Genomic DNA, 24,855 nt, shown 5'->3' on the forward strand with positions numbered 1-24,855 from the left:
AGCATCTCCTTAGCGAAGCTGTGCACGGCACAAACAGCGAGGGTTAGCGGCCTCACCACAGGTGAGCTAGCGCCCCTGCTGTCTCTGACTTATTCCAATTTACACCCTGTTCTTTGTGCTAATCTCAGACTACAGGCTAGATAAGAAGATTGAACACTATTACGTTTAAACAATTTAGCCAAAAGTTAGGACAGGGTATAGTATGACTCCTATGTTGTTATGTCATATTTACTGTTTGTCCTGGTATGCTAATTGTGAGTGAGGCTACTAGTCAAGTGACAAAGCCAAGAAAATAGTGCTTGGAAGCCCAAGCTAGCAGATAATTTGTGAATTTTAGGACAGCGGGGCAAACAAAAGAAAAAGTTCTCTATCTCAAACTGACCCACTGCTAGCATGCTAAGAGAGTTGAATTAAATGAATGCCTAGCTAAATGAAATAGCCCCTTATAGTACATCCGCTAAGGTTAGAATAGTACATTACATTAACAGCCCAATCGGTAAATACCAGTTAACCCCTAACTTTGTTTTTCACACGTCATCATTTGCTCCAGCCCAAAATGTTTATGCTAAGCTTAGATGCTTGGCTAAATGTGGTGATCTAGAACGCAGTTTTATCTACGTAGTAGACAATTACTGGAACATAAGCTTAGCTTTGCACAACAAGAGAAAAACAAAGTAACATTAAAACCAGCAGTGTTAGCTTACAGTTTTTAGCACACTGTTTTACACACATACTTTTCCTCATTGCCTCCAGTCTTTTGGCGTCGCTACGGTTATTAGCAAATTTAAGTTAAGGCTTACAGGCCGTTAGCTTACTTTAGCAGAGAGAGCAGTCAGGCTTGTAAATTAGTGATGTTACAAGGTTGTTTTATTTTTGGGGGGCTGTTTCTTTTTGGCCAAGGTGGTTTATGCCTTTATGTGGCGCTAACTACGAAACATTTGTTCTCTCACTAGCAATCCATTTATCCTGGACGGGTCGTCAGTCAGTCACAAGGCCACATATGGAGGCATTCAACCATCCACCTCCTCAGTCCTATCCATCACCATACAAACATTCTGGATCAGAGGGTTGGGCGTGGGTTGGAGCCGCTACCATTAGCGGCGTGGGAGGGGCTAAAGGGTCCCAAGGAAAACAGGCCATTAATATGCGACTGGCTGTGGACTTGGATCTGGACCTGAATGGCAATCAGCAGGGAACAAAAAGAAAAACAGGGGGTGTTTTTCCCCCAAAGGGTCCAGGGTTTACTAGAAACCCACTAGTAAGTGGGAGGAGGGTGGAGGTATGGGAGGATGATTCAGCAGGAAAAGTGAAATTCAGCAGGAAAGTGAAAGGAAAACAGAAATGCAGAATTTCCCATGACCCTCACAGTCAAATGAGTACTGATAACCAGTAGCTACTTTGCAAGAGTGGAAGGAAATAGTTGTGGTAAGAGGTAGGAGGTATTTGGAAGTAGCTGTTGGTGTTTCTTTGAAGTAGCTCAAGTAGGCTAAAGGTATCCGGTACTTGGAATTGGCTGAATGAGTAGACAGGTATTTGGTGGTCATGTTAGGAGGTAGGAGGTACATGGTCGAAGTGATGGGAGACAGGAAGTAGGAGAAACCAGGTACAGGATGTGTTAGTTGTTATAGGTGGTACTGGTTACTGTGCAAGGAGCTAACAGGTACTTGGTATTGTTAGAATGAGTAGGCAGGTGTTTGGTAGTCATGTTAGGAGGAAGGAGGTACTGATGGGAGACAAGAGGTAGAAGGAACCAGGTACAGTATTTGTTAGTAGTCATAGGTGGTACCTGGTAGTTGTGCAAGGAGATAGGAGGTACCAGGTACTTGGTATTGGTGGAAGAAGTAGGCAGGTACTTGGCAGTAGTGATGGGGGACAGGAGCTAGAAGGAACCAGGTGCAGGATTTGGGAGTGGTGGTTGGAACTACAGTACGTGGTAGCAGCTAGTTGTAGTAGTGGGAGGAGAGAGGAGGTGGCAGGTATTTGTGAGTACTGGTACTTGACTGTCATGGTTCAAAGTAGTAGGTACTTGGTAGTAGTGACAGGAGATAGGAGGTAGGTAGTTGCAGGTATTTGGCGGTAGTGAAAGGAGGTAGGAGGTAGCCAGTACCTGGTGGCAGTGTTAGCAAGTACAGAATTGGCAGTGATTTGGCAGTAGTGTAGGAGGTACTTGATAGTTATAGTAGGAGGTGGTAGGTATTTGGTGCTTGGTAGTAGTAGTAGAAGGAGGTACTTCAGAGGTACAACTGGGCAGAATAAAATTTGGGCCACATCATCCCGGTGGCTTCTTCATTTCTTAAAAAATGAAATGTACTTGGCAGTATTTCCTTGGAAGTGTGTACGTTGAAATAGTAGAAGGGAGTGACTGAGTAATAGCAGTGGGTAGCCAGCTATGTAGTTTAAAGTAATGGTATTCAATAATAGTTAGTATAAGGTGGTAGTATTTGATTGTAGTTAGTATAAGTAGCAATACTTTTAACAATAACTAGTAGTTAAGAGAAATATCTTATGATACTAGTTAGTAGGACTCGCAATCAACAGTTGCACTTCAGTACAAAATTTGCAGTACTGGCTTTTTTTGTTGTTTTTATCATTTCTGATTTCGGGGATCCGAGTTCTTCAGAGTGAATAAACACCGAACACGAATAAAAACTAGAAGTATTTAAAATCCCAGCGACAGATGAGTCCATGCTGGTCCATGCAGCGGATAACTGATTGCTGGACAGTTTATTTGTATTTGTACTTGTGTGTGTGTGTGTGTGTGTTTACATGTATTACTGAAAGCAAATGCAATAAATAAATTTTAGGCAATGATGTTTTCTGTGCAGGAATGTGTGTGTGTGTGTGTGTGTGTGTGTGTGCATTTCTACACCTAAAGCAGATGCAACACATGCATTCAAGGAAATAATATTTGCTGTGCATGAGTGTGTGTGTGCCGGTTTTGTGTGTGTGTGTGTGTGTGTGTGTGTGTGTGTGAGAGAGAGAGAGAGAGAGATAATTTCTTTCTTTACAGAGCGCAGATGCAATACATGCATTCAAGTAAATTAGTTCATAATAATTCATAATTAGTTCACAATTCAAGTGTGTGTATGTGTGCGCGTGTCCAAGTCTCTTTGTGTGTGTTTCTATATGTATTACTACCGGAAATGCAATAAATCCATGTAAGGCTATAATATTTTCTGTTCACCACTATGTGTGTGTGTGTGTGTGTAATAAATTCATTTAAGGCTGTGATATGTTCTGTTCAGGAGTGTGTTAGTGCCCCCCCCCACACACACACATCTAATGCGGGCCCTTTTCGTGTGTTTGTGCACTTGTTTCTGTGTGCGTGTGTTTCTGCATGTATTTCCGGGAGCAAACGCGCTCCACGCTTTCAAGGCAATGATGTGTGTTGTGCAGGAGTGTGTGTGTGTGTGTGTGTGTGAGAGAGTGTGTACGTGCTCGCGTCCGGCTGTTGTCCGTCTATGGAAGGGGGCGTGGGCGGGGCGGGGCGTGCATGCGTGCGTGTGCACGGTTCCGTTAAGTACCGCGGAGAAGAAGTTCAGCGGAGTCCGAGGAGAAGAAGGAGAAGAAGTTGGTTTCTTGGATCCGGATTCGCAAGAGCAGCAAGTAAGTTCCCACCCACGGCCTTTCTCGCGTGATTTCCCTCCCCACGATCGCGGGGTCACTTTAGAAGAGATGAAAAGTTCGTGCGCGTTGTTCGCGGGTGGATCGGAGGTGCGGATCGATGCTTGTGATCGGTTTATGATTTCGTTTGAATGGTCGTTCGGCTCGGAAGGAGAGAGGATCGATTTTCTCTCGGATTTAGATCCAATCGAATCAATATTGTGATTTATATTCTTTTTTTTTATTTCTTCATGTTTAAAAACAATTCGTTTAATAGTTTAAAAGTTTTAAAACTTAAATTTAGCTCATTTTTTCTGATTTATATGAAAAAGTGAACCAAAATTGGCGATTAATGACCCACTAATTGGTGATAAATTATCCCTCAAAAATGAAGAAATGATAAAACTAAAATCCGCTAAAACGATCTAAATTTTACTGATAAATGATCCATAAAGTATGAATGATTTATTATAATTTTTCATTTTTCTTTTCTTTCTTAATTATCAAAAACAACTCTTTATTATCAATTAGTAAGTCATAATATTTGGTTAGTTTTTTTCAGATCTTACTATTGTTATGATTGATATTTTCAATTTATCCTTTTAATTTTAGAAAAGGGTTGTTTATTACCGATTTCTAGGTGATAAATTGCTCACAATGAGCTTTTCTCGGCAGATATCATTATTATTATTTTATCTTTAATTACCTAATCTTTATTTTATCTTTAAGGGTTTTTATTTTTTTTAACCAATGTCTAGATGATAAATGACTTTTTTTTAACATTCAATGTTTTTCACAGATTTCATCATCATTATTATCAATATTATTATTATGATCATTGTGCATTTTTATTTAAAAAAAAGGGTAGTTCATCCTCACTTTGCCAATAACTTGCGAGGAAACCGTTAATATTTAATAATAATAACAATGATTATTATCATTTATATTATTCATTAATTAGTCACGTACGCGGAGGATACGCACACACACACACACACACACACACACACACACACACCGCTATGCCAAGACAAACCTGGAGGATGAGGAGGTTGGAGACGACGGAGGCGAGGGGGAGATGAAGAAGTGGTAGTTAATTTCAAGGCTGGCTGACGGCTGGATTACAGACTCATTTGAACGAATGGGACGAAACGAGAAAATGGATTTTCACGCTTTAGAAGAACGACGGGGAACCCTGATCATAATTTAGATAATTTTATATTTCACAGATCTGCAGTTCTTGATGCCTGACGTGTGCAAAGTGATTATCCGATATTGTCTTTTCTTTTCTTCAAATTTTTATCTTTTTATTTGGACATCTCTCGGGTGACGCTGTGTTCATTTAAAATCAGGTAAAAAAAATTCTAGAAGTCAGTGATAAATTGTTTCATAAATAAAGCAAGAGAGGATCCCTAAAATCTTGAAAAAGTTGATAATAACATTAAAATCAATAAAAGAATGAACTAGAAATGAGGTCGTAAAAAAAATCACCCAAACCCTGTGAACACTACAATCATTAGTTTTTGTCCTCTAACCTTGTATTTATTTTTGTTCATTATTTCATTCCATTTATTTCTGGTTTTTCATTTTTTAAATTATATAGTACTTCTATTCATGAGTTAAATTTCATTTTATATCATGTCTTATTTTATTATTTTCATTTTGGATGTTTTATTTTCATCTATTTTTCAAATTATATTTATATTTATTTCTTTTTATATATTTTATTACACTGTATTATATTTTATCAATTTATTTATTTTTTGTTGTGTAGTTTCAGTGCTCCAATCATGTAATATTTTTAAATTTATTTTTGTTCACAGTTATATTTCCTTCCATTGTTTTTCAATATTTTACATGATCCTGTACTTAAAAAAATCTTGGTCTTATTCATATTTTACATTTTATTTTATTTAATTACTTATTCTATTTATTTTTTATTTATAGTACTTTTTAAATCTATTTTAAATGTTATTTCAAACATTTATTTAATTAATTGATTAATGTCACACATATTTATTTTATTCATTTATATATTTTGTTATGTGGTTTTCGTGTTCTAATCTTGTAATATTTTTCAATTTATTTTTGCTCATTTTTTTGTTTTTTTATTTACATTTTTTACATTATCCTGCACTTGAAATTTTTCTTTTGCTTCTATTTATTTATCACATTTATTTCATTTCTTATTTTTTTCATTTTATTATTTTCTTTATTTACCTATTTATTAATTTTATTTGAAACATTTTTTTTTTTTTTTTTTGCTTTTTATTTCAATGTATTCATTTACTTGCCGATTTACATATTCAAATCCCAAACTAACCCAAATGACATAAAAAGCTATTTAAATATTACCTGACGGGAAACGGCACTAAAATCATTGAAAGCGCCCGGAAATTCGACCAATCACGGCGAGACGTGGGAAACAGGACGGCCCTTTATCTTCATTTTCCTGGTTTCCCGGTGATCTGTTTCCCCACAATGGAAGTCAAGAACTTGTGTGCATCTCCCCTCCCGTTCCCGCCCCGCCGACGTTCTCTCAGCCCCCCTCACGGTCGCCAGAAATAGTGCGACGGGAAGGGGAAGCGTGGAAAAAAGGTCAGAAAGGGTGCCTTTGGCGCTCTTATGCCTTGCGACACCTCCTTCCTTTGTCTCCGTTCGTAAGGATTACCAACGCTTCATCAAATATTTAGAGGGCTTGCAAAACTTCTTTTTCCTGGAAAAAAAAAAAGAGAAAAAGTCTTCGTCTGACCGGCCGATGAACCCGGGAGCTCACGAGATTCGAAAGTGATCAATTGATTAATCAATTAAGGAATGAATGCATGAATGAAAATGGCGTCAGGCGGCTGCGGTTAGCGAGCTTAAACCTGGATTTCATTACCGGCCTCAGCTGTCATGCATAACTGTGTTATCGGTGGCTCGCTCCTCATATGCAGGGGTCAACACACACACACACACACACATATACCTGCGCACACACACACACACACGCTGGCAAATATTTGACCTAGTATTTGGCGGCTGCCTGTGAGACGCACAGCGAGCTGTGATTCAATTTGCAAGGATAGACTTTGGGTGCTGATTATTGATCATTTCCTGATAAGGAGTGTCTTGAGATAAAAATCAAGGACCCACCCAAGAAAAAAAAAAAAATTGCAGGACTTCTGCCTTAGAAATGTGGAAAATTAACAGAAAATTAGTCTTTTTTTTTCATTTAAACAATCCAATGAATGAATAATTAATTGTTTATGAATTAATAACATGTTTTCTAAAAATTACCTACATATCTGTAGTTCTGTTAAACAAAAACAGAGAAAAATATCCTGAGAAAAAAAAAAAAAAATTGACGCAAAATTATGCAAAAATAGAAAAAAAATGATCAAATTAAAATAGATAGGGAAAAAAAAACAGCAAATAAATAAAGAAGATGAGAGCTGGATTCTAAATGGCCATGCTGCACCAAAAAAAAATTAAATTCTGTTGTACACTTTCTTATAATATCGTAAACCAGTGATCAGAAATCCGCGGGCGCCACAATGCGGTGACGGCGGACGACGCCTCTTCTCTTTTTTCCACTTTCACCACACTCTTCCCTTCCTCGCTTGTGTGACCTTTGACCTCTATCGCCAGGAATGAGGGAGCGGCAGGGCGGCTTATCTGCAGCGCCTCAAACACCGAGATCTGCCTTTTTAAAAAAAAAAAAAAAAAAAAAAAAGTTTGATGTGTACGAGCGGGGGAGTGTCAGAGTGATGGATGCAGATATATGAGTGTGTGTGTGTGTGTGTGTGTGTGTGTGTGTGATGCCCCCACAGCTGGTTGGAATTTGCTAAATGGTCCAGCAAGTTTCCAGCGGACGTGAGGGAGAAATACTTTTGGGAAAAGTCTGAGTTGCATTTGAGGAATTTAATGATTGTGGGAAATAAAATGAAAGAACGCTAATGGTTGTAACTGATGGAGGGGGTCAAAGGTGAGAGCGTGACGGGGTCGGGGGCGACCACGGGATTTTTATGCAGGACTGGATGCACTTCATTGAACTTGAGGTTCGAAAAACAAGTGATTTCGAAGCAGAGACGAGCTAGCAAGAAATTAGCTGTGATGCTAAAACACCAAAAACAGACGAAGACGAAGACGAAGACAAAGACGAAGACATGGGGTGTGACAGCTGGACCATGAAAGCAAACACAAGAAGAAGCGAACGGGCCACCGTAGTTGTTGATTGATTGTTGCAGCTGTTAGCGTTGTTAGCATGTGCGGGGCTAAGGCGTCCTACTAATTGGAGACTGAATAGTTGCATGTTTGCATGTGAGGGTGTCTATGGTTTGTGAATGAATGAATGAATGCTTGCACTGCACGTCTCGATATGACGTATGAATGAGAGGGCGAATGGTTGGACGTCTCAAAATGACGTAATGGTTAATGGTTGTTAGCCTATATTTGACATGTGAATGACGGTGATGCCGCTACATGATGTGAATGGTTGCATGTTTATATGTTGCCAATGAAAGAATGAATGCTTGCACTGTATTTCTGTAAATGTTGTACAAATGAGAGGGTGATATTTTGGATCTAACAGGTGAATGAGAGGGCGAGAGGTTGTATATCTGTATATATCAGGGGTCGGCAACCTTTAACACCCAAAGGGCCATTTGGACCCGGTTTCCTCGGAAAAGAAAACACTGGGAGCCGCAATTACTTTTTGACGTCTAAAATAAAGGTACCACTGTATATATTGCTTTTTATTACCTTTACACTTTGTATAAACAAGTGTGTAGCGTGTTGCTTCTGAAATTCACAAAGTATTACGGAGAAAATTAAATTTTATTTATGTAATGAACTCATTTTGGGCTTTCAGAGCGTGTAGCGGAGCCTTGACCTAAATTTTAGAAATAAATCGGGAAAAAATCACCGTGTCAGTAAACAATAAAAAATAAATATTTGCAAAATATCTTCATAAATATTTATTTTACCCGGTTTGTGGGACTTCTGCTCCTGAACTTCTGCGCGCAGCATCTGCAAATCGGGACTTTACCGGCTTCCGCGAGTGTGACGTTATTTTGAGCGGCGAAAAATAATAAATACAATTTTATTTAATATTTCAAGATCACAATAATCCTCCAACTTAGAACTAAAAGTTAAAAAAAACGAAATACACTACAATTAAATATTTAAAATTTATTTTCCCAAGCCACTCGGAGCCGCAGTGTAAAGATGAGAGGAGCTGCGGGTTGCCGACCCCTGGTATATAGAAATATTTAGTAAATAGTAAATAGTAAATTTAGTAAATATTTAGTAAAGAAAATGTATTATAGCATGACGTTTCGAGCAAAAATACACTCTTCTATATCATTTTGTTGAAGAAGAAAAGCGGATTTTTGCTCGAAACACATCTTCATAACCCCACGTAAAATAAATGTTTCATTTTGTAGCACTCTTGATGTGCAGACTTTTTTCAACCCTTTATTTAGTCGATACTTGACAAGTGAATGAGGTATGTCTCCGCAAATGACGTGGTGAATGAAAGCCTAAATGTGGTACCTGTGCAGGATCTACTCGTCAACTCCTCCTCCCTCCGCCCACAGGATGCCAGGTGAGCGGGTGATGCTGAGAGGGACGTCGGAGGTGGGGCGTTTCGCCGGGACGGCCCCGCCCAGCAGGGTGGTGCTCACCATCCAGAAGCAGGAGGACAAGAAGCAGGAGGGCGGCTGCCGGCGCTGGCTTCGCAAGATGTGCCCGTGCTGCTGCAAGCGACGCGCCGGCAACTCCTACGACGTCACCGACAAGGTGGAGCTGGTGAAGCCGCCGGAAGAGCCGGTCAAGCCGAAACCCGGCGGCGCTGAGGAGAAGGAGATGGAAGGTAGTGCCGAAAATTCTGAGGGTACTACTGAGGAGTACCAAAATGGGGTAAAGTAGTGCTCAAAGTACTCGATAGCTAATGTTCTCCTCGTCCTCCTTCTTCAGAGATAAAGCTGTCCGTGGTCTCCATGGACCTGCTGAGCGGCAAGGAGGGCGAGAACCGCCAGAGCCACCGCACCCACCTCTACCACGGCGACGAGCTCATCGTCCGCAGGGGCCAGGCCTTCCACATCCAGCTGGAGCTCAACAGGCCCTTCAGCGCCGAGGCGGACAACCTGTACCTGGACCTGAAGACCGGTAGGGGCCGACGTTCTACTGAATGGCGGTGAGAGGGAGGGGATGTGAAAAAGCGGATCCAGATAATCAAGATACGAGTGTCTGAGAAGTGGTTCTCCTTCCTCTTTGACCCTCCCTTGCTTCACCGTACCCTCTGCTTCTGGGGATTTCCATTGAAATGCAATGCTGCCGTTGCGTTGCTGAGAAGCTAGGTAGCGGTAGAGCTGCCCTGCCTCGGCTCGGGACGTCGGTGCCGCCGTGACGGTTGAATTTTCTAGTGGGGAAAAGGACATGTTGTCCCAAGTTGACGGACATGTATGCCTTGACAAGAATTCTTACTTAGAGAACTCTCTTAGTTACGTGTCTTCTGTATTAGCCTGGTTGGCTAAGCTTGCCTGCAGCCACAGCATACAATGCTAGATCCTGTAGCCACAACCTTCTCAAACGCCAAAACTTATGGCGATCTCTGAATTCCTCCGCCTGCATCCAAAACGGCTTTAGCGCTATCTGTTTAGCATGTTGCAACTTCTTGGCTAACTAAGCATTTACCCAGCATGTACCTAGCCTTTTAATCGGCATCATGCTAAAATGCTAAGCTATACCGTTTTGTGGGTAGTGCGTCTGGTGAAGTCCCCGCCCCCCAAACGCTAATCGTGACAAATAAACCCATCCCGGAACATCGGTCCAAAAACAACAGACGCTTGTAGAAGCAGCATGAGCTAACCGCAGAAGAAGAAGAAGAAGAAGGGTACGGGCACTGTGGTTGGAGTCACTGTTCCACAGCGTGAGCACATTTCAAATCAAGCGACCGCTCAGCCACGGGCTTTGGATTCCACCCCCCTGCCCCCATCCGGGACACCAGATACCCCCCTGTGGTATTTACAGGCTACGTCCTAAGCCCATGCAGTGGCGCTCACGGGAATAAATGGCGGCTACGTCACAGCACGTGACGCTCGGCCCTTTCAGCTACTACCCTTTCAGGGGTACAATCAATGGAGCTTCTTTATTTTGTTTGATGGCGCTGAAGTGGCTCGGAGAGGAAAGAGCCGGTGGGATTCCTCTTTTCAGGCTGCACTAGGAGGTGAGGCAGGAAGGGAAGGGTCTTCTCGGATGGAGACGGATGGAGAACAATGGCCTCTTGATAAACTGTGCGCTGAAGTAAATACCCCTTGGGGGAGGTTTGGGATCCATCCAGAAATCTGGACAACCTCGCATCAAGTCATGAAAGTTAGCGTCCCGGCTACGTCCGGAACCCAAGCGAAAGCCGTGTTTACTCGCGGGGGAGGTTTGTGGACGCGTGGGAGGATTAGCATCCCGGTGTTTAACCGCAGATGGTTCGCGATGGGTTCATCAGCCGGGGGGGAAAAAATGAGAAAAACCGGCAGTTTGGCGACCCCTGACTTAGCTGTCCTCCCTCTTGAAGCTAATCTTGTCTTATTCAGACTGAGCAATGTAAATAGCCATGCTTGAGAAGGACCAAGAAGGAAGCAAACGCAGTAGCTCTGTGTAGCAAACTGCAGTTTGTATCAGAATGGAAAATAAAAATGGCCGCCGGTATACCCTGTAAGTATAAACATTGGCTGTTACAGTAAATCTGGATAAATGAAGGACCTAGCTTTAGCTTGAGCGAAGCTACTTTGGTATTAGCTAACGCAGTCGAATGGATTCACAGTGTTCACATTTGTCAGCTTTGTGGAACAGTGACAGCACGTCTTAGCTTAGCTACCGCTAATGCTTAAAGCATAGCTAAGGAGCTTTGCTTCAGGTCATGAAAGTAAGCCTAGCGACATCCAGACAATCCAGCAATTTGTATCAGAATGAAGAATAAAAATGGCCACCTGTATCGGCTAGCTTTAGCTTTAGCTTTAGCGAAACCAGATTGATATTTTAACGCAGGTATTACCGAACATTTGTCGGCCTTGCGTAGCAGTGACAGCATCTCTTAGCTTAGCTCACGTAATACTTTAAGCTTGACTAGTGCCCTATGCTTCAGGTCAAGAAAGTTAGCACCCCGGCTACATCTAGATGATCCTGCAATTTGTATCAGAGTGGAAAATAAAAATCACTGCCGGTTTCTTGTGTCAAGCATTAAACATCGGCTGTTACTTTCGGATAAATGAAGGACATCACTCTAGCTCAAGTGACGACAATTTGTTACCGGTTAACGACGTCAAATGGATTCACAGCATCAACATTTTTCAGCCTTGTGGAGCAGTGACAGCACCTATTAGCCTAGCTTCTGCAAATACCTAAATCATAGCTAAGGAGCTTTGCATCGGGGAATGAAAGTTAGCATGGCTACATCTAGAGCAATTTGTATCAGAATGAAAAATAAAAATGGCCACTGGTATCGGCTGTTCCCGCCCTTGGTGTTTTCACTGAAGTAACTAGCGTTAGCTCGAGCGAAGCTACTTTGGTATTAGCTAACGCAGTCAAATGGATTCACCGTGTTCATAGTGACAGTGTTTCTTTGCTTAACTCCCGGTCACATTGAAGCCTAGCGAAGGAGCTAATGTGGCTAACGCCAACCGTGCATGTTGCATTTCAAACTGGATCAGTTTGTTTTTATTTCTGGATAAAACACGGCCCGGTGGCGGATCCCGCCCACCGCCAAGGGCTCGGCCAATCGGCTCCTACCTCACCCAGTCGCCACTTCTTATCCGCCAACCGGCGCGGTTACATAACCCACGTCTGGGTCTGCACCTGCTGACCTGGGAGTTATGCAGCGAGCGGCCAGGAGGACGGCTAACGTGCACAGGATGTGGACGGGAGGCGCTCTGGAATCTCCAGAGCGGCCATGTTTGCGTACAGTTGCTTCCTCCAAAGAGGGAAGGGTGATATGTGTGTATAGAATTTCACAATATTTACCTTGTCATCAGGAAAAACGAGATAAGGTCGTCCCCCGATGATTGCTGTTGTTTCACAATCATCTTACTTTTTGTAATAACTCTGTAATAACCGTATTCAACTGTGTAATAACACAGTAATTACAAGAATTTTTTCGTGCGGCCTGAAAATAGATCGTCTCATTATCGGGACGTTTTTGAAAGCCGATTTTGCGTCGTCATTGTTGACATCGGCCTTGCGTTTCAGGCCCCCTGCCCATGGTGTCCAAAGGAACCCACGTGATGGTCCCACTGGTGGACGAGCTGACGGAGAAACGCTGGGAGGCCAAAGTCACCGAGCAGAGCGGCAACAGGATCACGCTGCGCGTGGGCTCGCCGGCCACCGCGGTGATCGGCCTCTTCGGGATCTCGGTGGTGACGGTGTCGCCACTGGGCGAGGCGCTCAGCACCTACAGCTGCAACAAGAACATGGTCATGCTCTTCAACCCCTGGTGTGAAGGTAGGACGTCGTCGGCGCCGGGCGGGAAGACAAACGGGAGCCGGGGGTGAAGGGGGGGGTGGAGTTGCATAACGGAATGGAAGGAGGCGTGGTCTCTGCTGGAGCGGCGTTTAGCGGCGAGGCAGCGCGGGCGTGGGAAAGTACCAAGTATGAGCTCGAATCAGAAGAGCAACCATAAAATCAGCAGTAAAAGTTGCCTGCAGAATCAGCCCCCCCTCCGCCCAGGGACCCCCCCCTTCACCCCCCCCTCCACCCCCCCACCCCAAGGCCGCCGCCGTAACCCGGCCCCCCTGCATTCCACATGGTGACATCTCTCCCGTGGCAAATATTGGCAACAAAGCTGAAGTGGTACGGCGGCGGTGATGTTTCACGGCCTCCCCCCTCCTCCGCCCTGACGCCGGGTGTGTTGCTGTCCGTCAAATAGCTGCTGTTTTATTTTTTGGCTGTCGGCTTAAAAATTGGAAAATGGCTTATGAATGATTGAGAATGATCATCTTTGTCTTTTATTTATTTAAATACTACTATGTTTTATATGTGTTTTAATTTGTATTAACTTTATTTCTAGATCATTTCATGCCACTTTTTTACTCTTGTTTTCTATTATCTGTATTTCTATTCTATTTTATTTGATTAATTTGGATTTTATTTTAGTTCGACTTTATTTGTATTTAACTTGATTTCAATTTTACTTGTATCTTATTTTATTTCATTCGATTTTTTTGTTTAGTATTTTGTTTAATTTGTATTTTACTTGGTTTCAATTTTATTCGTTTTTTTAATTGTATTTTATTTTTATTTCATGATATTCTATTTTTTTGAACTTTATTTTATTGGAATTTCCCCATCATTGTATTTTGTTTGTTTTATTTTATTTTCAATTTTATTTGTATTTTATTTTATTTCTATTTCATTATTTTTCAACTTTTTTTTTAATTTAATTTTATTAGAATTTCCTATCATTCTAGTTTATTTCTATTTCAATTCATTTTATTTTTTCAATTTTATTTGTATTTTATTTCTATTTCATTATTTTTCAAAATTTTTTACTTGATTTTACTAGAATTTCCTATCATTCTAGTTTATTTCTATTTCAATTTATTTTCAATTTTATTTCATTATTTTTCAAAAAAAATTTTTGCACTTTTTTTTTTTTACTTTAATTTCCTGTCATTTTATCTGATTTGCATTTCAATTTATTTGATGGTACTTTATTTTGTCTTATTCTATTCTTTTATTTTATCACGGCATGGAAATTCACCGCTAGAACAGCAAACCTGGCTTTCATTATGGCAGCGCCGAGTATTTTGGCAGCCAGCAGCGTTGGCGTAAAGCCCAACCTCGCTTCCTCCTCCTCCTCCTCAACCCAAACCCCCGCCATCGCCGTGCAGAACGCCAGAGCTGAACAATCCCCCGACGTTGCTTTCACCAACCGGGCCTGGATCCCCTCAGGCCGTGACCCCCGACCCCGAAAACATCCCGAGCACAAATCACCATCGCCTCCCTCGTTTCTGCAGAATCTCCAGAACCCCCTCCCGCTCTGCAGAACAACTTCCCATCCCTCTCAGCTCCCTCATGACTCCTGTTAGAGCACTTCCTTCCACTCCGCCTCGCTCACATGCAAATTCTTCAGTTCCTTCCCTGCACGACACGCGACGGTAACACCAGCGTATAACCGCTACTGGTGGTAATAACAGTGTAATAAGCACCCGCATCGGTAATAACGGCGTTATAAGCTGTGAATACGCGGTTTGAAGTTTTTTTTTCCTTCATCTTTTTTTCCTCGAGCATCAGGTGCCTTTAAGAGCAGAAACGCTTTTCGGACAGATAAACACACACCAGGGGAACCCCACCCCGTCCCACCAGCCATTGTGCCTCACAGACGTTTCCGCGCCCTGGGAACTTGCGTTTTAAATGAAAAAAAAAAAAAAAAAGCAGTACAGAAACAACAGAAAGTCATTCTTGGGCGGTGAGGTCAGCGAGGCGGCGAATGAAACGCGGACCCTCCGCAGCACAGAGGAGCGGGGGAAGCGAGGGGGAAGCGAGGGGGAAGCGAGGAGGCCCCACGCCTGATGAGATCTTTCTGCAGCTCAAGTCCAGAATTAATCCGGAGTCAAAATGGTGTCAGGAAGACATTTAGGCTTTTATAAACAATTCTGGTTAAACTAACTACTTGACATGTACTTAAAAAAGGAAACAAATATTAACTGTGTGTTTTCATTATCGTCATTTTTATTATCCTCACAATTTATTTTGCTCATTTTATTATGATCACTGTTGTTGTTATGGTTTCTACTATAATAATCATCATTCTTTTTATTATAATAATTAATATTTTTATCATTATTGCTGTCACTGTTTCAATTATTAATGTCATCCTATTATTGTTAATATTATTACTATTCCTTTTAGTCTTCTTCTCATAATTATTATTATTCCTCTGAATTTTATTATTTTTGCTGTTGAGACATTACATTACATTACATTACATTACATTACATTGCATTTGGCAGACGCTTCTATCCAAAGCGACTTACAACAGAGGACATAGAGACTGCAAATACACTTGCAAATACAAGATGCACAGGAAATATACAGAACAGTAAGCTTGGGTTAGTGAGTTTTTTTTTGTTTTTTGTTTTTTTTTGACAAAGACATACACAAACGTACACACACACACTGCATAGCCTAACTTGCTGCCTAACCTGATCTGGGGCATCAGCGCAGTAAAAAGTCTTGAAAGAGAAAAGTCTTTACCCGTTTCTTGAAGGTTGAGATAGATGATGCTCGTCTTGTTGCTTCTGGAAGTTTGTTCCACCACTGAGGAAGTAGAACTGAGAACAGTTTTGCCTGAGATCGCTTCGAGCGAGCAAAAGGTACTGCTAGTAGACAGTTGCAGTTTTTGCAACTATTAGCATCACTGTCATCACAACTATTATTACGTTTATTACTTTTACTACCATCATTATTGTTAAGATTATCATCACAATTACCAGCATTATTGTTATTATTATTATTCCTCTTGTGATTTTTATCACAATCATTATTTAAAAGTTGAGCTAATCAGGCTTTTCTAACCCCTTGGTCCAGATGACACGGTGTTCCTGGAGGACGAGGAGGAGCGGAAGGAGTACGTGCTGAACGACACCGGCAGGATTTACTACGGCACCGAGAAGCAGATAGGAGCTCGGACCTGGAACTTTGGGCAGGTACGCAAGGTTCCCGGGTTCCCCTCCATCTAAAAAGGCCGTGATAGTCCCTGATTTTCCCCCCGAAAAACCAAAACAAAGTGTAAACCTCTGGTGGAACGGAGTCTTGAAGCGCAGCTAAGAGGCTACGCTTCAGATCAAGTTAGCGCCCCGGCTACATCCAGACCATGCTGCAATTTGCATCGAAATGGAAAATAAAAGCCGGAAAATAAAATTTTGGCTGTTACATTTGGATAATTGAAGGAGCTAGATTTAGCTTTACTGTGATGGTGGCTACCACGGTCAAATGGATTCACAGCATTCGCATTTGTTGGTTTTGTCGAGCAGTGACCGAGTCTTTTAGCTTAGCTCCCGCTAAGACTTGAAACTTAGCTAAGGAGCTACGCTTCAGGTCATAAAAGTTAGCACCCCGGCCACATCCAGACGATCCTACAACTTGGATGGAAAATAAAAAAATCACTGCCGTTTTTTTCTGTAAGTTCTACACGTCGGATGGTAAATTTGGATAAATGAAGGAGCTAGCTTTAGCTTGAGTGAAACTAATTTTGTACCGGCTAACGCAGTCAAATGGATTCACAGCGTTCCAATTTGTCAGCCTTGTTCAGTAATAACAGCGTCTCTTAGCTAAGCTCCTGCTAAGACTTGAAGCTTAGCTTAGGAGCTATGCTTCAGGTCATGAAAGTTAGCACCCTGGCTACGACAAGGCAATCCTGCACTTTGTATTAGAATGTAAAAAATGGCCTCTGTTTTCCTTGTAAGCATTAAACGATGGCTTTTACAGATAAATGGAGGCACTAGCTTTAGCTTCATGGAAGCTAGTGTGATGCTGGCTAACGCGGGGTTGTCATTTGTCAGCCTTGTTGAGTAGTGACAGTGTCTTTTAGCTTAGCTCCCGCTATCAAAGGGGTTTGTTTTTCCCTCTTGGGCTGCATAAAGGTGCTTTCAGCCGTTGCCATGTAAACAGAAATAAAACCGGGCCAAAAATCAGAGAAAATGCATGTGTCTGTGTTTTTGTTGTTATTAATTCAGGCGAGTTGTCGGGGACAACTTTCTGTTGCGGATTGGCATGTGGTGGCGATTGTTGCCAGAGCCGTGGGTGTGATTCAAAACACGCCGGCGTGCACGTGGTGGTCGAGGTCACCGCAGGACGGCTGGGAAATGTTCTTTAACAGGCTTGTCAGACGCAAACATGGCGTATAATTATCATTTCTCAACTGTTCTCAAATTTTTTTTTTTCCTTTTCATTGCGCTAATAAAAACAAAAAAAACCTAGACGGATTTAAGTGCCTGTCAAGTTTCTTTTATTGTGTTTTCCAATTGCATTGGATCACACACACACACACACACATATGCACCATAATGGATGTATGCGATTTAATTTGGGGAATTGAACGCACCGTTCTCTGTCGCACGTAGTTTCACGAGGGCATCCTGGACGCTTGCCTCTTCGTCCTGGAGAAGAGCAACATGCCGCCGTCCGGTCGAGGGGATCCAGTCAACGTGGTCCGGGTCATTTCCGCCATGGTGAGCCCTCCTCCTGTTTACAGGGAAAAAAAACAACTGTTTATTTATTAGTATTTTCCACTGAATTTATAATTTTCCAGAGAAAAGCATGTTTATAAAAGTGTTCGGGGCGGCCAAGGGGAGCCACGCCGTTTGGAAACTGCGCCCTCTTGTGGTAGTAGTCAGCGACACAAGTGATGGGAATCAAGCTATTTAATCGAAATAAAAGATATAAGAAGAAAAATACAGGGTGGTTTTAAACAGGAGGGCCAAAATTATGTTTTCAAGGACAGTAAATATTAGCTTATATTCAAAAACAGCTTACAGTAAGGTTTAACTTATGTTTAACATTGGCTTATGTTCAGTATTAGCTTACGCTCAACATTAGCTTATGCTAAACATTAGCTTACATTCAACATCAGCTTGCGCTCAACATTAGCTTACAGTAAAACATTAGCCTACAGTAAGGAATAGCTTATATTTATCATTGGCTTACGTTCAACATTAGCTCACGCTCAACATTAGCTTCTGCTTAACATTAGCTTGCATTCAACATTAGCTTGCGCTCAACGTTAGCTTACAGTTCAACATTTGCTTACATTCAACGTTAGCTTACAGTAAGGATTAGTTTGTTTAATATTGGCTTATGTTCAACATTAGCTACAGTAAGTATTGGTTCAACATTAGCTAGGTACATTACAGTACATTAGCTTCTTATAAGTCGCTTTGGATAATAGCGTCTGCCAAATGACCGTACGGTAATGTAATGTAATGTACAGTAAGCATTAGCTTTTGTTCTACATTAGCGTAAGTTCAACATTAGCTTACGCTCAACATTAGCTTACATTCAACATAAGCTTAAATTCGACATTATGTTAAAGTAAATGTTAGCTTATGTTCAACATTACCTTACATTAAGGATTAGCTTATATTTAACATTAGCTTATGTTCAACATAAGTGCAGTAAGCATTGGTTTTCATTCAACATTTGCCTAAGTTCAATATTACCTACAGGAAGCACTAGCTTACCTTCAATATTCGCTTACTTACGATAAACATTAGCTTGCGTTAAATCTTATGTTATAAACATTGCGATCTTGAGTTGTTTATCCAGGCTGGCTAAACTGGTTTTATCCTAGCTTGGGCGGCTGTCGGGCTAAGTTGGCTACCCCGGGTAGCGGGTGGCACTATTGCCAGCGTGCCTACGAGGTTAGCATGCCTTCATCATCATCATTGCAACTCAGGACTCAAAATCGTGCAGAAACTTTTGCGGTGCTTGATGGAACATAGGCCTCCATTTCGACGGGGCTGCTCGCCCGCTCACCTTCCCTTCCTGTCGCGCCGTCCAGATAAACGTCCAGGATGAAGACGGCGTCCTGGTGGGGAACTGGTCGGGCGATTACTCAGACGGTGTTTCCCCCGTGGCGTGGAGCAGCAGCGTGGAGATCCTGAAGAAGTACCACTCCTCCTACGGGACGCCCGTTTGCTATGGCCAGTGCTGGGTGTTCTCTGGCGTCATGACAACAGGTGTGTGTGTGACGGAGTCAAGATGCAGGACGTCTTACGTTACAAATTTGAAAAAAATTATAACAATGTAATAAGCGAAAAAAAATAGTAATAACAATGTAATAAGCAATAAAAAAAAAGCAAGAACCGAATTAACAGCAGAGACTTACGGGGTCATTGAAATGGTTAAAAATGGCGTGGCAGCCAAACTTAGCGCACACCGCCGCCCCTCCCGTAAATCACGTGCGCTCTGAAATACCTGGCACTAACATTCCCGCCATGCCTTCCATTTCTGTCGTGCACGTGTCGCGCTCCGTCGACACATGCCGCTGGAAGGGGTTTTTCGGTCGCCATCGGCGCCGGATACGGCGGTGCTAGCTTATCAAACGCTCTCTTAACCCCTTCCCTTCCAGTGCTCCGCTGCCTCGGCATCGCCACCCGCAGCGTGACCAACTTCCAGTCCGCCCACGACACCGACGTCTCCCTGACGATGGACGTCTACCTCGACGAAGACCTCCAGCCCATCCACAACCTCAACAATGACTCCATCTGGTAAGATGGCCGAACTCACCGCTCTACCCGATTGATACCTTCGGAAATTGCGTAGACGCAGCTCGTAGGCGTCGTCGGGGAACGGCGGAGGAAGGAAAACAGTCACTATCGACGTTATCTTGGCGTAATGGCGGAGCGGAGTCCCGTCAGGGGATCGATCTCCGCCCACCGGAGGTGTCGATGTGAGATGAGAAAACACCGGATGAGAAAGGACCAGATAAGATAAGGCGGCCCGGCGGAAAAGGAAATGAGATAAAGTCGGAAGAAAGAAGCTGAGCTAAGCTATGCTACGATAAAGACGCGAACATGTCTGAAATAGTGAACATGTTAGCATCACGGTGGTTAGCGTAGTAGTAGTAGCCGGCTCATCGTTCCACCGTGTGGCCAGAGAAGGTATTGCACTCGAAAATGATGGCTGACCTCCAACCGACCTGGGCGGTGCAGCGGTAGAAGATTAACACCATCTGCCGATTGAAACTGACCCAGAGGTGATCCACGCCCGATGAGCTAAACAAGGTGGAGACATCCTGGCCGGGTGGCGAAGGTTCTCGCAGATCTGAGCTGGAGAGCCAGGGTGGACTACGCCACCCTGTGGCCTCGGGTGGGATTACGTCCGTCCACGAGTCGGTAATCCCACCGATCTCGACCGATACAGGAATTTCCACGTATGGAACGACTGCTGGATGGCCCGGCCCGACCTGCCCGAAGGCCTCGGAGGCTGGCAGGCCGTGGACTCCACCCCGCAGGAGACCAGCCAGGGGACCTTCCGCTGCGGCCCGGCGTCCGTCAACGCCATCCGCTCCGGAAAGGTGTACCTGAAACACGACACGCCCTTCGTCTTTGCCGAGGTGAGATAACCCATCCCTGAAAGTTGTGACCCCCCCATCACATAAATTTGCAGTTAGACATGTATCTTCTAGCTGCCAGGCTGAGGGAACTCCACTGTGTTGCTTTCTTAGGCCTCTTGCAGAACCCCGGGTCTACCATATGTTGCACACGTGAATGATGATGATTCAGTGTGTAGGTTTTGCGGGTTTTATTGTCGGCTGTAACACAGACATTAGCCACATGACTGGCGTCCGACCTCTTTGCCGCCGACACAGCACTGAACTAATTCTGTGACCGCGTCTCGGCAAAATAATCGCAATTGGTTTCACGCCATCCTGTGGTGGAATGTGGTACTACATACTTACGAACAGCGAGTGAGAGGGAAGGGGCAAGTTGCTAACTCAGGAAATAAAATTAAATTAAATGTCAAAAAAAAGGGTGGGGGATGTCTGGTCTTTGCGCTCTCACACATAGTTGGGTCGTACCAACTCCTGCTAGTTGATGGGGGGGGGGGGGGGGGGGGGGGGGGCACCGAGTACCGGGTGCCTTTTTTTTTTCCGGCCATCCCGGTTCGTTATCTCTGAGAGGCGGTTGGTTAGAACGTGAAGTTTGGAGAACAGTTATCGACCCCCTTGTGGATCCTCTCTAGTAGGCCAAACTCCCGCTGATCTCAACCTTCCCCTCAGGTCAACAGTGACAAGATCTACTGGAGGAGGAACCTCGACGGCACCTTCACCCAGTTCCGCAATGAGAAGAGAGCCGTCGGCCATTGCATCAGCACCAAAGCGGTCGGTTCGGACGAACGCGCCGACATCACGCACCAGTACAAGCACCAAGAAGGTAGCGCCCGGTTGATGGACGATCCTTTCCGATGGCAGTCGTACCCCGGATCGGGGTACGACTCCCGCTTCCGATACCCTCCGAAGCGTCCATGGGTCTGTCGACTAAACCCTCCGCTTCCTTTTCCAGATTCGGAGGAGGAACGCATCGCCGTGGAGACAGCTAGCCTCTACGGCAGCAAGCCGCACGCCTACTCCTCACCCTTGGCGGAGGACGTGAACGTCGAGGTGAGGATGGACGGCGAGGGCCCCAAGATGGGCGAGGACGCCAAGCTGAGCATCCTGGTGAAGAACCTGAGCTCGCACCCGCGCCGGGCGACACTCCACACCCAGGCAGCGGTGATGTACTACACCGGTGTGCTGAAGGCCACCATCAAGAAGGAGCAGATACCCGTGGAGCTCCTGGGCAATGAAGGTCGACCGCCATTATCACCGAATTCCGCTATCCTTTGGCTAGCTTGACGCTCGCTTTAGCGGCATGCTAACCCGGCGACTTGTCAACCCCGCAGAGAAAACCATCGAGTGGGTCCTGCCATACCAGCAGTACCAGGACCAGCTGGTGGACCAGGCGGCGCTCATGCTAACGCTAACTGGGCGCGTCAGCGAAACCCAGCAGGTCTTGGCCAATCAGACGACATTCAGGCTCCGCACGCCAAACCTCAATATCATGGTGGGCTTCCTTCCGAACAACAAGAACTACTACTTACTTCAGTGTTGTGTTTCCAGAAAAAAAAAAAGCAACCCAATGGGATTGTTTTTTTTCTTAACTTCCTGTCTGCAGCCTCTTGGGGACGCCGTGGTCGGGAAGGAGATGGCGGCGAAGATCACCTTCACCAACCCGCTGCCCCGGACGCTGAGGGCGGTGGTGTTCAGGGTGGAGGGCCTGGGCCTGCAGAGGGGCCACGAGGTGGTCGTGGGGTGAGTCGCTCAGGCCTCGTCTTCAGCATCTCAGAAAATATGAAAAATAATTATAAGATAAGAACAACTTTATTAATCCCGAAGGAAATTGTTGTGCCAGAGTTACAGAAAATATAACAGTAATGAATAATAAAAAGAAAAAGGCAGAATTAGATATAAAAATAAACTATAAACTATAAAGTGTCTGAGTGAAACTATAAAGTGTCTTTGTAAACAAGTGATAAAACTATAAGTGTCTTAGTAACAAGTGAGGTAAGGAGTGCACAATAGTATGATAAAAGGAAAAGGAAAAAAGGAAAAGGAATTTATCTATCTTATCTATATATATTATATATATTATATTATTATATATTATATATATTATCTTCTAATATTTCCTGAAAAGTCATAAGAAATCACAATATCAAATTTTTTTTTTTTTTTTACTAATTTAAGATGACATTATTCACACATGAGAGAAATAACTGAAAATACCATAAAGAAAAAAAAAAAAAAAAAAAAAAAGTGTTTTCAAGTAAAAATGAGCAAGAAATCGTCATTCATTGACAATCACTCAACCTCGAGGAACCCCACGCAGACATGGGGGGGGAACATGGAGAACGTAGCATGTCTTCAGAGTGCTCAAGCGTCTTATCTCCTGCACGTCCTCATCCACAGCGACGTGGGCGGTCACTCCACCGTCACGCTGACGGAGCACTTCATCCCCACCCAGCCGGGGTCGCGCAAGCTGGTGGCGTCGCTGGACTGCAAGGAGCTGACGCAGGTGCACGGCGTGGCCGACATCCTGGTCCTGGAGGATAGGAAGATGGACGGAGGCAACGGCGTGCACGGTCCCTGAGAGGCCGTGCACGGAGAGGTCGCCGACACACACCGGCTCACCCCGGTTCACTCCGGCTCACCCCCCAAATCTGAAACTCTAGTATCTCGGCAACCAACTCCAGCTTCGTCAGTGTAGCTTGTAGTAGTTTTCGCACGGCCGTGGAGGAAACATCACACGTCGAGTCCAGGAATTACGCCGTCCGAAATAAGTGCCAGGTGTGTGTGTGTGTATAGGTGTGTGTGTGTGTGTCAAAAAAAAAGGTTTGTAGCATTAGCTGGAGCACTAGGAGGCTAACGCTTCCTATGAGCTAGTTGCTTCTGCTTCTTGTACTCCATGTTGACATTTAGCTAATACTTTGCTAATTTGTTGATGATATGACGCTAATTGTTTTCTATTTTGGGGGGGGGGTTCATTTCTTTAAGGTCATTTCTTCATGACCCCCAAAACCCTGATCCAGTGTAGTATTACTAACTTTTCCATCTCTTTTTCTCCAATCTGTTTAGTCATACCATTTTCCTCAGCCCATTGGACAATTAATGAGTTAATTAATTTATCAATCAATCAATCAATTAACTCGTAAGCCAAGATAATCTGCAAAAACAAGGAATTCATCAAAACAGGAAATTTAAAAAAATATATATTAAAGATGTGTCTTAACACTGACTGATATTGACACTGACACTATTGTAACTGTTATTAAGTAAATATACATTGAAGTCTAACAGTGTGTGTGTGTGTGTGTGTGTGTGTGTGTGTGTCAAAAAAGGTTTGAAGCACTAGCTGGAGCATTGGGAGGCTAACGCTGCATATAAGCTAGTTCCTTCTGCTTCTTTATGTACTTCCTGTTGACATTTAGCTAATACTTTGCTAATTTGAAGGTAATACGATGCTAATTGTTGTCTTTTGGAGGGAAAGTTAATTTCTTTAAGATCATTTCTTCATGACCCGCCAACAACCTGACCCAGGGTAGTATTATTAACTTTTCCATCCCTTTTACCCCTGTCATTTTAGTCATGCCATTTTCCTCAGCGCAAAGAACAATTAATTAGTTAATCGATCAATTAATTAATCAACTTGGAAGCCAAGGTAATCTGCAAACACAAGGAATTCATCAAAACAGGAAATTAAAAAAAAAAAAAAAGAGTATAAAAGATGTGTCTTAACACTGACTGATATTGACACTGACACTATTATAAATGTTATTAAGTAAATATACATTGAAGTTTAATTGTGCGAGTGTGTGTGTTTGTGTGTGTGTATGAGATTTGAAGCATTAGTTAGAGTTCCTTCTGTTTCTTCAGCTACTTCCTGGCTACATTTAGCTAATACTCTGCTAAATTCATGGTATGTTGCAAACTGTTTTGTTTCTTTTGCAATCTGAAAAAACAAGAACAAGTTCAAAACAGAAACTTTAAAAAAAAAAACGGTTACACCATGACACGATTATAACTATGTGATTACATCACCATTACTTCCACATAAAACTTTACTTAATATTAATATTTTATGTAATCCTCTAAATCAGCCTCATGCTGAATTTCATTATACTTACAATCCTCGTGTTTCCTCCTGACTGTGACACTGTGCGTGTGTGTGTGTGTGTGTG

At 43.2% G+C, this 24,855-nt stretch overlaps 1 protein-coding gene across 2 annotated transcripts; it reads left to right on the top strand.

The window, feature by feature from the left end:
- Window positions 1-3,528: 3,528 nt before the first annotated feature.
- On the top strand, window positions 3,529-24,402 carry tgm1l1 (transglutaminase 1 like 1). Of its 2 annotated transcripts, none has more exons than XM_086172301.1 (14): window positions 3,529-3,606; window positions 9,183-9,457; window positions 9,562-9,753; window positions 12,826-13,077; window positions 16,165-16,283; window positions 17,700-17,807; window positions 19,136-19,313; window positions 19,706-19,844; window positions 20,500-20,692; window positions 21,359-21,512; window positions 21,642-21,926; window positions 22,021-22,181; window positions 22,293-22,429; window positions 23,087-24,402. In XM_086172301.1, the coding sequence occupies exons 2-14, from the start codon at window positions 9,184-9,186 to the stop codon at window positions 23,265-23,267; spliced, it is 2,373 nt and encodes a 790-aa protein (XP_086028427.1). In that variant the 5' UTR covers window positions 3,529-3,606; window position 9,183; the 3' UTR covers window positions 23,268-24,402. The 2 variants fall into 2 exon arrangements, with proteins under 2 accessions (XP_086028427.1, XP_086028428.1); XM_086172302.1 differs by having other exon boundaries at window positions 3,566-3,606; window positions 9,147-9,457; window positions 23,087-24,401.
- The last annotated feature ends 453 nt before the right edge of the window (window positions 24,403-24,855 follow it).

The sequence above is a fragment of the Fistularia commersonii genome, chromosome 25 (assembly GCF_037954325.1).
Source record: "Fistularia commersonii isolate RoL2024-O1a breed Wild chromosome 25, RoL_Fcom_v1.0, whole genome shotgun sequence".
Classification (NCBI taxonomy): Eukaryota; Metazoa; Chordata; class Actinopteri; order Syngnathiformes; family Fistulariidae; genus Fistularia; species Fistularia commersonii.